The sequence below is a fragment of the Mercenaria mercenaria genome, chromosome 3, assembly GCF_021730395.1.
Source record: "Mercenaria mercenaria strain notata chromosome 3, MADL_Memer_1, whole genome shotgun sequence".
Lineage (NCBI taxonomy): Eukaryota > Metazoa > Mollusca > Bivalvia > Venerida > Veneridae > Mercenaria > Mercenaria mercenaria.
In genome coordinates, this window is record NC_069363.1 from 42,431,446 (window position 1) to 42,449,663 (window position 18,218).

An 18,218-nucleotide genomic window follows, 5' to 3' on the forward strand; every position below is an offset into this window, starting at 1 on the left:
TGTCACTTTACTAATTCCTTTAATCAAAATCGACAACAAAATAATACATTTCAAAAAAGAAAGTACTGATAAAACATGACAAATTTTTTCATAGAATCATGCATTAATAAAATTATTACTAAGTAAGAAAATGCATAAATCAGTTTTGAGCAAGACCAGTCCACACTCTGAACAGCGTTTTTCATTCCAACAACAGTGCAGGAAAATGACATTCAAATTCATTGACTATTTTCCATAATTCTGTACATTAATTTATAAACAATAATACTGGCTCATTTATAAAGCAGTAAACTTTTATCAGATCAGGATTATTTCAATATCATAGAAATACATGTATTTTTTTTCAGCTGTATTATTGTCTAATCTGGCTAAAAGATTATGTTTTGCTGTTCTTCCAAGACCTTGTATGTCAGTTTTGTCTCAGAAATGTTGTTTTCACATTTCTGCAGTATTCTAGCTGTTTATACCTACACAGCTGATAACCAAGTAAAAAGTTGTTAAATGAGCATTTGAAAGTGTACAAGATTTTTTTTTTCACACACCAAAATAAATTACTAATTAATTTTTGTACCCAGAAAAGTGACACAGGATTTTCAAAGAACAAGTGCTAGTCCTTCATATTACCATTTTTAGCTAGACTTTTCGAAGAAAAAATAGAGCTATTGCACTTGCCCCGGCATCGCCATTACCGTCGCTTGGTTAAAGTTTTTGATAAAGTCAAATATCTCTGTTACTATTGAAGCTATTGAGTTGAAACTTAAAATAGTTATTTACTATCAAAGTCTACACCAGGAGAAACAATCCCCATAACTCTTGATTTGAATTTTGACAGAGTTATGTCCCTTTTTAACTTAGAAATTTTTGGTTGAAGTTTTATAAAACGTCCAATATCTCTGTTACTTTCAAAGCTATTGACTTGAAACTTAAAATAGTTTTACTATCACAGGCTCCACCAGAAGGAACAATCCACATAACTCTGATTTCAATTTCGACAGAGTTACGACCCTTTTACTGGCAAAGCACTAATTCAGAGTCAAGCATTGGGAAAAGTCGAGCGTGCCATCTTATAGACAGCTCTTGTTATATATTCCAAAGTCTTTAACCAATAACAGTTGCTAAGAAATAGTGTGAAAATACCTTTTTTTTTTTCATTTTCTTATTTTTTGTTTCAAAAAGTGAAAAGTTACTAAAACTGACATTCAAGATTTTAGACAACAAAAACAACATAATAAAGTAAAAACAGCTTGTTACCTTATACACAACAGGAGCTGTCTGTTGACAGCACACTTGACTATTTGAAGAACTGACGGAAGTATGGGGTCAAAATAGGACCAGAGATTTTCAGACAAAAGAAAAAATATTAGATAAGACAAGGTATCTGCATTTTGTGGATTTGGATAAGTCTTGCAATATATGGCAATGTGTGACCATGATGGTAAGCAAGTGTTCAAAGTTTCAAAGCCATATATCAAACAGTTTAGACAAAATATAGAATGGTATGCGAAACTTAACTTATTTCTATGTCAAAAAAGGGCTATAACTGAGCTAAAAGTCTTTGTTCTAGTTATGCAGTCTTGCCTAAATATGTAGACTATATGGTAAATATGTGGTTAAAGTTTCAAAGTCATATGACAAACAGGTTAGGCAAAATATGGACTGGTATGAAAAATTTAATTGATTTCAAAGTCCAAAAAGGGCCATAATTCAGCCAAAATAGTTGACAGAGTTATGTATTCTTGCCTACAGATGGAAATCATGATGATAAACATTTCCATGATGATAAACAAGTGTTCAAAGTTCCAAAGCCTCATATCAAATAGTTTTGACAAGATGTCGACTTGTACGAAAACTAAACCAATTTCTAAGTCCAAAAAGTGCCATAATTCAGCCAAAATAGCTGACAGAGTTATGTACTCTTGCCTACAGATGGAAATCATGATGATAAGCAAAGTTTCAAAGCAACATGTCAAAAAGTTTTGACAGAACATGGACGTGCAAAAACAACCAATTTCCAAATCCTAAAACGGCCATAATTCAGCCAAAATAGTTGACAGAATTTGTATTCTTGCCTACTGATGGAAATTATGATGATAAACAAGTGTTCAAAGTTTCAAAGCCATAGATTAAATAGTTTTGACAAGACATGGACTTGTACGAAAATTGTACCGATCTAAGTCCAAAAAGGGCCATAATTCAGCCAAAATAGTTGAAAGATGTACTCTTGCCTACAGATAGAGACTGTTATAATGAACAAGTGATAAAAGTGTCAAAGCCATATTTCAAACACTTTACACAAAATATGAACTGGTAAGAAAAACTTAACCAAGACTTGTACAGTAAGTTAAGAGGCCATAATTCAGCCAAAATCTTTGATGGAGTTATGTACTCTTGCCTAAAACTGAACATGGTGATGTACCACAAGTGTTGAAAGTTACAAAGCTTTATCTCAAAAGACTTTGTCAAAATGTGGACTGGTATGAAAAACTTAACTAAGCTGTGAAGCTGATGCCAACGCCATGGTGAGTAGGATAGCTCTATTTATTCTTCGAATGGTCAAGCTAACAATAAAACCCCCAGAGACTGTGAAATCATTTAATTTCATCGGCACAAAATTTCATGGTTTTGAATGGGAATTTTACTTGTTCGTTGGGATACCATTTCGTTGACTGATTCCAATTCCATGAAAATTAATTCCCTACAAAAATTAATGATTTCACAGTACATCTGAGTCAACAATAAAAACACCAGGCAAATGTTCTCTAACAAACAACATTGCAAACCCAAGGAAAATCTTGTATTTCAGACAAAAATGCCAACCCCAGAGAAAACTTACGTTAAGGACAAAATGCCAACCATAGAACAAGTGACCGAGTACTGCAGTGGGAATACGTACAGAATTCCCCTACTGGTGGAAACCTTTGTTAGTGTTTGTCCCGTGTGGTTGCTGACAACAGTGTTAGCACTAAAAATACTTCAAGGCATTTAGGAGCTAAGAAACAAAAAGCATTTTTATGTCACGGTATAGAACTTGAAATATATTAAAACGGGGAGAAAATGTGCAGCCAGACCGGGACTCGAACCCGGGGCCTCGGAATACCGTTCCGATGCTCTACCGACTGAGCTACCCGGCCGCCTACACACTTTCTCCCCGTTTTAATATATTTCAAGTTCTATACCGTGACATATTTCCCCACCATTTTGAAATTCGTCCTCGAATTTCAGCGGGTACTTTATATATAAGCAATTACAGGTGTCGGAGACTAACCAGTGTAATGCCGTCACGGCCCCACGTTGGGCGCCAAATGTCACAGGGTGAGAAAAATGTGCAGCCAGACCGGGACTCGAACCCGGGGCCTCGGAATACCGTTCCGATGCTCTACCGACTGAGCTACCCGGCCGCCTACACACTTTCTCCCCGTTTTAATATATTTCAAGTTCTATACCGTGACATTTACTTAAATTTCAATAATGACCTTGACCTAAAAGCATAGATCATGTACGTGACACATTGTGTCATCACTGGGAACATATGTGTGCAGCACTTAGACATTCCATCAATGCCCATAGAAGTTATGGAGGGGAAACAGTATTACTTGGCCTTAAATAGTGACCTTGACCTTTGACCAACAACCATGGGTCATGTGTGCAACACATGGTTTAATCATGGGGAACATTTCTGTGTAATAAAAAACCCTTCAATGCATATAAAAGTTATGGAGTGGAAACAAATTTTTACTTGACCTTAATAAGTGACCTTTACCTTGTACTGACATGTATATGCATAATCTACATACTGCCCTCTATTCACATACCAAGTTTTATGAACCTAGCTTAAACTAGAAGGTGTTTTTGTCAGAAAAACCTATGTCTCCCCCCCTATGTATATCTTTAGCTCTGGTGGCCATTTTATGCAGCGAAGCAGAAAGTGTCGGCGATATGCATAACTAGGCTTAGTACAGTCCCCTCCGGTGTTCCAATGGTAGGGGACTAAAAATCTGGTGTTTCAGACAAAATTACCAACCTAAGAAAAATCCTTTGTTTCAGACAAAAATGCCAAAGAAAAATCTATGTTTCAGACAAAATGCCAATCCCAGAAAGATTTGTTTCAGACAAAATGCCCACCCAAGAAAAAATCTTGTTTCAGACAAAAATGTCAAACCCCAAAAAATGCTGCGTTTCAGACAAAAATGCCAACTGCAGAAAACACTAATACAATTTAAATTTTTATTGAAATATTAGCATCAGTATGATCACTAATAATAATATTATCTGTAAATGTTTCGATACGTGATGAATGTTGACTGCGTAATATTATTGCACAGGACCCTATCAATACCTAATCTACAATAATAAATAAAAACACTTCAAGTATTCATGACTAAGGATTCAACTACAGTGAAACTATACAATGTACTGCATAAACACTGAAGGACTTTTAAAAATGCCCCATGTATGAATATGGAAATTTTATCCAAGAAGATTTTTGTGAACTTTGTGAGACATGAATACAAGCTACACGTGTACAGGTGACAGCGGTCATGCTTCCAAGTATCACAACAGAAAGCACCATATTGGATCAGGTCTTAACTAATAATAATTTAGATAGAACTTGCAAGAATAAAAAACTGCCATAACTTGATGAGGCATTTAAAGGCCTTGAGTGTATATTCAAATTAGGGTAATATTGAGCAAAAAAAAAAGTGAATATATTAGTCATGTACACAAGTAAAATGGGGCTTCTTGCAAATCCATGAATTACAGCGCTAGCTAAAATTTGATCCAGCAGAAAAAGCAGTTTGAGCTGTTACTGAATGTCCTTCAAATTTTGGTTGCCGATTTTCGAAGATACTTTTTTTGGAACGAGGTTGTTTTGTGTATTTTTGTGAATGACATCAAATTGTACATGTAATCTTCCAGACAGGAGTCCATTTATATCAATGTTTTATCAATTCAATTATGAAGTGCCTGTATCTCGCCAATAATACATGATTTAGACTGGATTTTCGTTTTGGATATGTGGATTTCTACTCATTATTTAAAAGCTATGGTTTATCTTATTTTAAAGATGGTAATTTCTTCATCTTTTCTAAATCTAAAGATTTATCATTATTAGTTTTAATCCAGAAGTTTGCTATCCATTTCTCCCCTTCCGTAACTGGACAGCCTCCATGTAGAGTGAATTCATCTACATCCCCCATCCAGCCAGTCTCCTCATCTATAACATGGTTATACCAGATGATTGCTTTTCGCTTTTTAGCTGAAACACGTAGACTAGCATCTTCACAGTTCTTGTACAAATGATGAACTCTTTCTAGGTGTGCCTCCTGAAATTGGACGGTAACTCTGATAAATAATACCAAAATGTACCGGTAGATGAGAACTCCAGGAAACATTAGACAAAGCTTCTGCAGACAAATCTCCACATTGTCTACCTCAAAAATACAACTCAATGCTATCCTATCTAAAACTGGCTGCTTTTAAATTAGCAGATACAGTACTTCAAAATCTGTAATTTAGTTGGCTTTAATGTCACACAAACATACTTAAAGGTCATATGGCAACTTTCCTCTATTCATGGTGGAGGAAGACCCCACATGCACCTTCTGGCATTATTTCAGGCACTGCACCTTGGTAGACCCACCAATCTTCCATAAATTAACTGGATGGTTTCCACATATAAAAGAACTCTACATTCCAAAGGGGGTTTCGATTCCTTAGCAGTAAGGACCATGTGATTCAAAGTCAGCCCTCTTGACCACTCTTCCACACAGGTCCCTTGAAAACTCTACTAAGTTCATTGAAAAGAAAATACATGGTTAAATGCAAAGGGGTCAACACAAAATACAACAAACTCCCCACAATACATGGTATGAAGCTGGTTACCAGGAAATCAATGCACTTATGTATAAAATGATATCTAAGAATATGACTGTATAGTAATACCCGACAAGTGGTTAAAAAAAAATCTGGCTTTCATTACAGATGCCATAATGTTGTTAGAAGTTTCTTTATGCAACTGAAAGTGGACATCTGATCCAAGAATATTTTAACTATATATCAGATATAGAGTTTTAAAGAAAACTTACTGTTTCATTTATGCTGTCCTTGTTGGCAAAAGGAAAGGCAGTCTCCCCTCCACTGGTAACCTCATTCAGGTAAAACAACACTGTCATATATCTATAAAATACAACAATTTGACTTACAATGCATATTATCGTAACAAAAGTGGATCTAAATTCTTTAAAATGTAAATACTCTCTGGCATAAAAAAACTGTGGTTTTGACATTGCAGTTATTTCACCGAGACATGAAATTTAACAAGAAAACAAGACCCATGTCGGACATAGTCAACCGCACACAACCCCCCTAAAACCCCCCTAAAAATGCAAATGTTCATTGCAAGTGGTGGCCAAGAAGAGGAAATATTTTGAAATAATGAACTGCATGCATATTAGTTAGAAAAAATTAAGAGTGTTATCAAAAATTGTAGTGTTGAATATGTATGCAATAGTTACGGCTTACACACACTGCAGTTACTTCACTGCTGGTTACCATGCTTGTAAGGTTCAAATAAATTCCTTTCAAAAGATTCAAGGACATTCCCTTGATGGAGATAATTCAAAAATTATGAAAAGTAGCGGAAATGTTCGTGTACATGTAGGATTCCTGTCAATATCTAGCGAAATTCCCTTCAATAATTTTGAAATTATGCTGCAGACAAAATTTTGTGAGTAAAATAAGGGAGATCAATCAATAAGTAAGCACTGTAGAGGTATGGTTCTTATACATGGCATTTTCCCACAATGTCATCCATCATTGTATACAGTTTTAATGAAATCTCTTGAGCACTTAAAAGGGTTATGCCTCCGACAAGTAAATTTAACAGAAGGAGAATATTAGAAATGAGTAGACTATGGTTCTTGTATACTGCATTTTCTCTTTATGGCCTTGGTCACTGCCTGAACAAACTAAATAATCTAGTTCTAGAGTTCTCTTCTGGACAAGTGTTATGAGTAAATTGAATGAAGGGAGGTAATTCAAAAAGTAAGAAAGGTATAGTTATTATTCTTGTGCAATGCATTTTATCTCAATAATCTCTGTCATTCTGTTTTAACAATATTCCTTAAACAGGTTTGGAGTTCTACTCTGGAAAGAAGGGCTTAGTAAATCATAGAAAGGAAGATAATTAAAACGTTAGGCAACATGTAGATATGGTTCTTGCACTATACAATACCTCTCAATTGCCTTTGTCACTGTGTGAAGTTTGAACAAAATCCCTTCAATACTTCTGGAGTTATGCTCCAGACAAAAAGTGTCGACTGAGAACATTACCATATTATAGCTTCTTTGTGTGGAGGCAAGGGAGAGTTCAAAAAGGAACATTATTTCCCATTTCAGATTCAATATCATGGAACAATGCAACAATGAAATCTTAGAAACAAGAGCTGTCTCCATAGGATGACACATGCCCCTGATGGCACTTTGAATGAATATATAGTTATGGCCGATGTTAGAGTTTAGGACCTTTGACCTACGGAACTGGGTCTTGTGCGCGACACGTCGTCTTACTGTGTCACACATTCTTGCGTAGTTATTTTAAAATCCATGCATGAATGACAAAGATATGGACCGGAAACGCCCATCAATGCCCTATCATGAAAAATGACCTTTAACGTCTAAGTGTGACCTTGACCTTTGGGCTACGGACCTGGGTCTTGCGTGCGACACATCGTCTTACTGTGGTACACATTCATGCCAAGTTATTTGAAAATCCATCCATGAATGACAAAGATATGGACCGGACACGCCCATCAATGCACTATCTTTTAATGTCTAAGTGTGACCTTGACCTTTGAGCTACGGACCTGGGTCTTGTGCGCGACACGTCGTCTTACTGTGATACACATTCATGCCAAGTTATTTGAAAATCCATCCATCGATGACAAAGATATGGACCGGACACGCCCATCAATGCACTATCCTTTAATGTCTAAGTGTGACCTTGACCTTTGAACTACGGACCTGGGTCTTGCGTGCGACATGTCGTCTCACTGTGGTACACATTCATGCCAAGTTATTTGAAAATCCATCCATTGATGACAAAGATAGGGAACGGACACGCCCATAAATGCACTATCCTTTAATGTCTAAGTGTGACCTTGACCTTTGAGCTACGGACCTGGGTCTTGCGCGCGACACGTCGTCTTACTGTGGTACACATTCATGCCAAGTTATTTGAAAATCCATCCATGGATGACAAAGATATGGACCGGACACGAAAATTGTGGACAGACTGACAGACCGACAGACAGTTCAAAAACTATATGCCTCCCTTCGGGGGCATAAAAATGTCTGCTGCTGCTGCTGTAGGAAGAGATTATTGTAAAAAAAGGGTTCTCCACGCCTATTTACCTACAGATCCTACAGTTACTGTATTTTCCCCTATCACAACACCTCACACCTTCTCTGATTTTGGAAGAATCCAGATGAGCATTGTAGTGTCCTTTAACTCCATAAGTGACTACCTGCAATTAAAACAAGAGCTGTCAGAGGACAGCAACGCTCGACTATTTAACAGCCTTGTCGCTTGAATGAATAAGAAAGTCGAAAAAGGGGCATAATTTAGTAAAAAAGTAAAATAGGGTTATGGAACCTGCATAGTGCTTATCAGCTCATGACAGTGGACAAGTGTATGAAGTTTCAATCCATTCCCATTAGTGGGTACTGAGATACCAGCTTACATATAAGAATTTAACCCAAAAACTCCTAAGTTGAAAAAGGGGCATAATTTTGTAAAATGCAAAGTTGAGTTATTGACCCTTTGCACTGCATGTCATATCATGACAGTGAACAAGTGTGTGAAGTTTCAATCCTTTCCCATTAGTGGATACTGAGATAACAGCTTACATACAAAAACTTAACCAAAAATTTCTATGTTGAAAAAGGGGCATAATTTTGTACAAAAGCAAAATAAAGTTATGGGACCTGCTTTGTGCATGTCAGATCATGACAGTGAACAAGTGTGTGAAGTTTCAATCCATTCCCATTAGTGAGTACTGAGATACCAGCTTACATACAAAACCTTAACCAAAAAATTCTAAGTCGAAAAAAGGGGCATAATTTTGTGAAAAAGCAAAATAGAGTTATGGAACCTGTGCAATGTAAGTCAGTTTATCACAGTAAATAAGTGTGTGAAGTTTCAATCCATTCCCACAAGTGGTTACTGAGATACCAGCTTACATACAAAACCTTAACCAAAAATTTCTAAGTCAAAAAAGGGGCATAATTTTGTAAAAAAGCAAAACAGAGTTATGGAACCTGTGCAATGTAAGTCAGTTTATCACAGTGAATAAGTGTGTGAAGTTTCAATCCATTCCCACAAGTGGTTGCTGAGATACCAGCTTACATACAAAAACTTAACCAAATCGGGACGCGGACGCGGACGCCGACGCGGACGCCGACGCATGGGCGAGTCCAATAGCTCTACTATTCTATGAATAGTCGAGCTAAAAAGCATGCTTAAATATATGTTTGCTATAAAGCTGACTAGTTGACTGGAAAACCCTTGGCTAAACAACAGTTTTATTCACTAGAAAAATACCAGTAGACTGGAAAACTTCTTGGCTAAACTTTAGCTGTCTACAAAATCCTTAGTTAAGCTGAACCCAAAACCTGTCACTAAACTCATGACTGGAAAACCTTTGGCTACACACTAAATAAGTCTGCTGGAAACCCCTGGCTTGGTGACGGAAAACCCTTTGTTCAACACAGGTCAGGTGACGAGAAACCCTTGGCTAAACAGTACTTGACTGGAAAACCCTTTGTTTGGCACAGTTCAGGTGACTGGAAATCCTAGACTAAACACTAGCTGACTAGAAAACCCTTGGTTAAACACTAAATAAGATGACTGGGAAACCTTAGTTAAATACAAGTCAAGACCACTGGAAAACCCTTGATTAAACACCAATTAAAATGACTGAGAAACCCTTGCTTAAACACTAATTAAGTTGACTGGAAAACCCTTAGCTAAACACTACCTTGGCTAGGCTAAAAGCTAGACTGGAAAACCCAGTAGGCAAAACACTTGTTAAGTTCACTGGAAAGTCCTTTGCTAGGCTAATCAAAGTTTACTGGAAAACCCTTGGCTTAACACTAGTTAAGTGACAAGGTCTGGAACACATTTCCTTCTAAATTTTGACTGACTTGACTTCTTTTCTTTTCTATGTAGTTACAAATGAAACTTCTCATTTCAACTTTTGAAACTGTAGTCACTTGGAACTTCTTTAAACAAACATGTGCATTACTGGTACTAACCTGAAAATCACTGAGCCGAATTAAGTCCAATGGTAACTCTACCACTTTTGATACCCTGAAAAATGTATAGTCATCACCATGTGGAAAACAAATTGTAGCACTAGAGAAAACCAACAGCAAGAGCTCGTAGAACACAAAATGCCCCCCTTGATGCATTCAGTAATAGCACAACTTGACAAGGAACAGAAATTATTTGGTCACTGTGCTCTGGACGTTTGACATAGACATACTGACCTCAAATCAATGATTATAGGTCATTTACCAGTCATAATTAAACTCCGTATCAAATGTGATCTTAGACCAAAGCATTCTCTAACTAGAGCTGCTTTTGAGAAAAGCGCATGTCTCCCACAACTGCCTAATCATCTGATAGTTATGTATCTGAGTCAACCATGCACCAAATTGAATACATGTATCACTGGTTTCTGTGTACAGTGTCCATAATTCTGAAGTGCCTGAACGGATTTGGCTAGTTATCGAACTTGGCCGAGGACTTATTGGCAAACATATTTTGTTCAAGTTTGGTGAAGATCAGATGTGAACTGTTTAATCTAGAGCACGAACAAGAGCAAAAAGCCCAATTTTCGGTAATTCAAGGGCCATAATTCTGAAGTGCCTGGGCTGATTTGGCTAGTTATCGAACTTGGCCGAGGACTTATTGGTAAACACATTTTGTTAAAGTTTGGTGAAGATTGGATGAGAACTGTTCAACTTAGAGCGGGGACAAGATTTGTGACAGACAGACACACACGGACACACACACAGACAGCAGTAAATCAATATATCTCCCACACTACTATGTGGTGGGAGACATAATTATTTGGCAAGAAAAATCTACTGTACTGGGTCAATGTGACCTTGACCTTTGACCTACCGACCTCAAAATCAATAAGGGTCATCTGCTGGTCATGATCAACCTCCCTATTACATTTCGTGATCTTAGGCCCAATCGTTCTCAAGTTATCATAGGGAAACGGTTTAACTGTTCCGGGTCACTGTGACCTTCATTTCTTACTTAAAATCATTAGGGGTCATCTGCTGGTCATGATCAACATCCCTTTAAAGTTTCCTGATCCTAGGCCCAACTGTTCTCATGTTATTGTCTGGAAACAGTTTAACTGTTCCAGGTCACTGTGACCTTGACCATTGACCTATTAACCTCAAAATCAATAGGGGTCATCAACCTCCCTATCAACGTCCATGACCCTAGGACCAAGCCTTCACAAGTTATAGTCCGGAAATGGTTTAACTGTTCCGGGTTACTGTGACCTTGACCTTTGACCTACTGACCTCAAAATCAAAAGGGGTCATCTGCTGGTGATGACCAACCTCCCTATCAACTTTCATGATCCTAGGCCCAAGTAATCATCCGGAAACAGATTGGTCTACAGACAGACAGACCGGCCGACCGACCGACATCTGCAAAACAATATACCCCACCATCTTTGAAGGGGAGCATAAAAATGATTTAAAGTTCACAGTGAAATCAACTATATCTCTGCAGGAATGATTTTCATGGATTTCATGACTGCTTAAGATGCACAAAATCACAACAAACATAAATTATAAGACAATGTTCTATTCATTTTCTTTAAAATTTAACATTGTAGTTGAACATTTTGCAGCTGTGATAAAATTTGAATCCAAAGATAAAGAAATCAGCTATTAAAATAAAACAAAAATGATTATAGCAATATAACAAACCTTTTTTGGACTTTCTGAAACACTGTATCAGTGGACTGGTCAGGATATAGCCAGGCTTGACGACTGTATCTCGAGTGTTTCTCAGGGTGTTTCTTGATGTAGCCATTTAAATAGTTTGCCAGTTCCTTTGGGCTTATTGTCAACTCTTCTTGGGTGATAATATCTAAACAACACAATAAACAAGATGATAGAAAAAACTAAAATAAGTTTAAAACTTGTAAGTTTTCAATTATTGTAGTTAATTATATTTGGCAAAAAAACATGTGTTATAATCAATTTAAACATGACAAAGAGGTTATACATCCTGAAGAATAATTTCACTACATGTAGGTAGAAGCTAAATTACATTATTTTGTTTCTAACATGATAGTTTATTATTAGAATTTGGCATTATAGTATATAATTATACATTTATGAATGTAAGAAAGAAACTTTCCCTCACTTGCAATGCTTCCAATGGGTATTTATTTTGGGGTATACGGTAGTTCAGCATTTAATAAAAAGTTAACTCCAGATGTAATATTTTAAAGGGACTGGACTCCAAATTTTTGGCTAAAATGATCTTACTTAAAAACTGAAGTTTGTTCATATTTATGAACATCAGAGCATGGGACTTTGTCTAAAAAAAAGTTGAATCAAGAAAATAGGCATGTCTGAGACAGGAGCTGAACCATGGTTGCCTCTGCAATAAAACCTTTCTTACCCTCCTACACCATGAAAGAATTTGTACTTAACAAAAAGCACTATGCTGAGCACAACAGAAGCAGGGAAATAACATTATGGACAACAAATAGAAGACAACTAAATAAATGGGATCACCTAAATAAAGTGATTACCATTTACAAGAACTAATTAAAATGAATTTAATAACACTAGAAATATGTTTGTAAACAAATTTTCTCTTTATCCTTGTGCTTTTTTCCTGATCCTTCTTACTTTTTTACCATTTGTTGTCCAAAATGTAAAGCTTGAACACAGAGTAGTGAGATGCAAGATTAGAAGCTAGCTACAACAACAGCTGTCCATAAGACAGCACACTCTACTTTTCTCTGTGCTTGACTCTGAATTAGAACTTTGTCAGTAAAAACTTTATAAAACTTTAACTAAAAAATTCTAAGTTAAAAAAGGGACATAACTCTGTAAAAATTCAAATCAGATTTATGGAGATTGTTTCTCCTGGTGTAAACTTTGATAGTAAATAACTTTTTTAAGTTTCAAGTCAAAAGCTTTGATAGTAACAGAGATATTTGACTTTATCAAAAACTTTAACCAACAGCGACGGGGACGACAATGCCGACGCGGAGGCAATAACTCTAAGTCAAGCTTAAAACCACTAACCAATAGAAGCTCCCTGTCCCTTCAAAGCAGTTCAGCCTTGACATGCATAACAGCAAATTTAGTAGTGTGTAGATCTAGAAAATCTGAATCTAGCTAAGATAGGTTTTGTATTAAAGCATAGATGAATTGGAAGTGTATTAAGAAATCAAAGTAGGGAAGGTTAAAAATAACTCACTGTCATTATTAGGATCAAGTTTGAGTTCCTTATACCTGTAAGAGGAGGGATACGCTGAATATATATACTAAACTACTAATTTCATGAACCAACACCTTTGCACTGAAAATTACGTAATAAACAAAATGTAACAGTGAACACCATACAATGTACATAAAACTTGAGATAACTGCTAATAAAATCAACTCATGTCATCAAATCAAATAATTTCTAATAATATTCACAGGTTTTTCAGTCTCTTGATTTCTAAACAAGAGAGCACTGAAGGCCCTCAGTCGCTCACCTGATACTGACTGTATGACTGTGAATATATGACAAGGATCACTACCATGAAAAATACCATCAATGAGTCCGTAAGTTTTTTTTATATTTTATTCTTATTTTAGCTTTTACAACCCTCAGAAGGGGTCAAGCAGAACCATTTCCACAAACTAGAGAAAAGACTTTACAAGAATGGTACTGACCAAGTTTGGTGAAAATCCATGAGAAGAAGTTGTTTTAGGTTTTTCTATTTTTAAATCTAGTGGGCCCCTATTTGAAGAAATCTGAGGAAGAATTTATAATGATGCTACAGATCAAGTTTGATGAAGATCCATGAAGTGGTCGATCAGAAGAAGTTTTAACTCTACTTTACATCTACTTTTAACTCTAGCTGCCTCTGAAAGAGTCAAGAATCCGCCATTTAAACAAATTTAAACAGGGATCTTGCCAGGATGCTACATACCAAGTTTGGTGTAATTCTGACTAGTAGTTTCAGAGAAGATGTTTAAGTAAAAATACTGATAATGGACACCGGATGCCAGACCATTCGCCTACACTAATAGCTCATCCTGAACCTTTGGTTCAGATGACCTAAAAAGAACATTTTGAACATTAAAAACCATGCTTTCAGAGTTTATGCAACAAATTTTTACTCATTCACAGCCCTTTTATGACCCATACAAAGACGGTTTGAATCAATGATGTACTTTAGTAAGCTGCGTTTAGTCAGCAAACAGATTTATATTCCAAGAAGATCACGCTCCAAGGGTATATAACTGAATCTGAAGACCAGTATAAGAATGTCACACCTGGCCATTGATCACTGCTAAATTTCTAAAATGGACTGTGCACCTAACGGATGTGCAGGCTGATCTTGGTCTGCACTGGTCGCAAAGGCAAGATCAGTTGCTGCCAGCAGGCTAAAAGGTTAACAGTGCTCAGAAACAACCATCAGATACTGGAGTTTTGAGACAGGTCTTCAGACTCAGATTTCTTACCCTGGACACTGAACTGTACTTTCATATGGCATGATAGGGTTTCACTTCTCCAACACATGGACAGACTAGCAAAATAAAGAGCGAACATGTCAAAGCACAACAAGAATTGGTAAAAAGAAACAAAAATCTTACATTTCAATGACATCCTCATCATCAAAGTACATATCATAGCCATTCTCTATAGTCAACTTCATCTGCAATATACAGTAAAATAAACAAGAGGGCCATGAAGGCCCTGTATCGCTCACCTGACCTATTGACCTAAAGTTCATGAAGATTAACATTCTGACCAAGTTTCATTAGGGTATGGTATAAATGTGGCCTCTAAAGTATAAACTAGCTTTTCTTTTAATTTGACCTAGTGACCTATTTTTTGACCCGACATGACCCAGATTCAAACTGGACCTTGAAATCATCAAGATTACCATTCTGACCAAGTTTCATGAAGATACAGTCATAAATGTGACTTCTAGAGTGTTAACAAGCTTTTCTTTGATTTGACCTGGTGACCTAGTTTTTGACCCCAGATGACCCAATATCAAACTCGTCCAAGATTTTATTGAGGGTTACATTCTGACCAATTTTCATTAAGATTGGGCCAAAAATGTATCCTCTACAGTGTTAACAAGCTTTTCCTTTGATTTGACCTGGTGACCTAGTTTTTAACCCCAGATACCCAATATCGAACTCGTCCAAGATTTTATTGAGGGTAATATTCTGACTAAATTTCATTAAGATTGGGCCAAAACTGTGACCTCTAGAGTGTTAACGAGCTTTTCCTTTGATTTGACCTGGTGACCTAGTTTCTGACCCAATATGACCCAATATTGAACTCATCCAAGATTTAATTGAGGGAAACATTCTGACCAAGTTACATTAAGATTGGCTCAAATTTGTGACCTCTAGAGTGTTAACAGTCAAATTGTTGACGCAGACGACGACGGACGACTGACACAGGGCGATCACAAAAGCTCACCTCTGAGCACTTCTTGCTCAGGTGAGCTAAAAACAAGAGGGTCATGAAGGCCCTGTATTGCTCACCTGACCTATTGACCTAAATATCATCAAGAATAACATTCTGACCAAGTTTCATTAAGATATGGTCATAAATGTGGTCTCTAAAGTGTAAACTAGCTTTTCCTTTGATTTGACCCGGTGACCTAGTTTTTGACCCCACATGACCCAGATTCGAACTTGACCTGAAGATCATCAAGATTAATATTCTGACTAAGTTTCATGAAGATACAGTCACAAATGTGGCCTCTAGAGTGTTAACAAGCTTTTCCTTTGATCTGACCTTGTGACCTAGTTTTTGACCACACCTAACCAAGATCTGAACTTGACCTATAGATCATCAAGGTCAACATTCTGACCAAGTTTCATTAAGATATGGTCATAAATGTGGCCTCTACAGTGTTAATTAGCTTTTCCTTTGATTTGACATGGTGACCTAGTTTTTGACCCCAGATGACCCAATATCGAACTCTTCCAAGATTTTATTGAGGGTGACATTCTGACCAAGTTTCATTAAGATTGGGCCCAAATTGTGACCTCTAGTGTTAACAAGCTTTTCCTTTGTTTTGACCTGGTGACCTAGTTTTTGACCCCAGATGATCCAATATCGAAATAGTCCAAGATTTTATTGAGGGGAAGATTCCGACTAAGTTTCATTAAGATTGGTCCAAAATTGTGACCTCTGGAGTGTTAACAAGCTTTTCCTTTGATTTCACCTGGTGACCTAGTTTTTGACCCCACCTGACCCAGATTTAAACTTGACCTATAGATCATCAAGATCAACATTCTGACCAAGTTTCATTAAGATATGGTCATAAATGTGGCCTCTACAGTGTTAACAAGCTTTTCTTTTGACATGACCTGGTGACCTTGTTTTTGACCCCAGATAACCAATATCGAACTCGTCCAAGATTTTACTGAGGGGAACATTCTGACCAAGTTTCATTAAGATTGGGCCAAAATTGTGACCTCTACAGTGTTAACAAGCTTTTCCTTTGATCTGATCAGTGACCTAGTTTTTGACCCAACCTGACCCAGATTTGAACTTCACCTATAGATCATCAAGATCAACATTCTGACCAAGTTTCATTAAGATATGGTCATAAATGTGGCCTCTACTGTGTTAACTAACTTTTCCTTTGATTTGACCTGGTGACCTAGTTTTTGACCCCAGATGACCCGATATCGAAATCGTCCAAGATTTTACTGAGGGGAACATTCTGACCAAGTTTCATGAAGATTGGGCCAAAATTGTGACCTCTACAGTGTTAACAACTTTTCCTTTGATTTGACCTGGTGACCTAGCTTTTGACCCTAGATGACCCAATATCGAAATAGTCCAAGATTTTATTGAGGGTAACATTCTGACCAAGTTTCATTACGATTTGGTCAAAATTGTGACCTCTAGAGTGTTAACAAGCTTTTCCTTTGATTTGACCTGGTGACCTAGTTTTTGACCCCAGATGACCCAATATCTAACTCATCCAAGATTTCATTGAGGGTAACATTCTGACTAAGTTTCATTAAGATTGGGTCACAAATGTGGCTTCTAGAGTGTTAACAAGGCAAATGTTGACGCACGACGCACAATGCACACTGCACGCCGACGGACGCCGGACAATGACCGGTCACAACAGCTCACCTTGAGTACTTTGTGCTCTGGTGAGCTAATAACCTAATGACCAGTTATAGTATATGGTACACTAATATATATATATAAGTAACCTGATGAGCAGTTACAGTATATTGTACAATGATATACAAGTAAGCTGATAACAAGTTACAGTACATGGCACAATGATTAACAAGAGCTCGTAGAACACGAAATGTCCCCTTGATGCATTCAGTAACTGCCCAAAGAACAGAAATTATTTGGTCACTGTGCACTGGATGTGTGAGGTACTGACCTCAAATCAATTATTATGGGTCATTTACCAAATTACCAGTCATAAGTGACCTGTGTATCAAATGTGATCTTAAACCAAAGCATTCTCTTAGTTATTTGGCAAAAAAAGTTTTACTGCTCTGGGCCAATGTGAACTTGCTTTGACCTACTGACCTCAAAATCAACAGGGGTCATCTGCTGGTCAAGATCAACCTCCCTGTTAAGTGTCTGATCCATAAAAAAAGACCTAATTTGATTGTCATGAGATCTTGGGGGATTTCACCATATGAGAAATTCAGATCTGTTATTTACATGCTTTTGGAGATAATGCTTCTCAATAGTTTGGAGTGTTTTGAATCTGTTGTCCCCTTATTCAGAAAATAAAACCAGGGCTTATAAAACTCAGTCCACCTATGTAAAGATTCTTACTGAATCATGGTAAAAATTATTTCTGTGTTATACCAGTCAGTGTTATTTGGTTTATCATATTTAGACAAAAGCATATACCCTGAGGTACCTTTGAAAATAG

General features: G+C 36.9%; 1 protein-coding gene across 1 annotated transcript in view; it reads right to left on the minus strand.

Annotated features, from left to right (window-relative positions):
- The window catches only part of LOC123524972 (transmembrane prolyl 4-hydroxylase-like), a 21,894-nt gene continuing 3,676 nt past the window's right edge, over positions 1–18,218 (minus strand). The window contains exons 4-10 of the mRNA XM_045303624.2: positions 14,923–14,984; positions 13,532–13,566; positions 12,019–12,181; positions 10,315–10,369; positions 8,413–8,525; positions 6,087–6,177; positions 1–5,324 (exon numbers count right to left, since the gene is read on the minus strand). Coding sequence (XP_045159559.2) covers positions 5,055–5,324; positions 6,087–6,177; positions 8,413–8,525; positions 10,315–10,369; positions 12,019–12,181; positions 13,532–13,566; positions 14,923–14,984 — 789 coding nt within the window. The 3' untranslated portion in view covers positions 1–5,054. The remainder of the gene's footprint in view (positions 5,325–6,086; positions 6,178–8,412; positions 8,526–10,314; positions 10,370–12,018; positions 12,182–13,531; positions 13,567–14,922; positions 14,985–18,218) is intronic.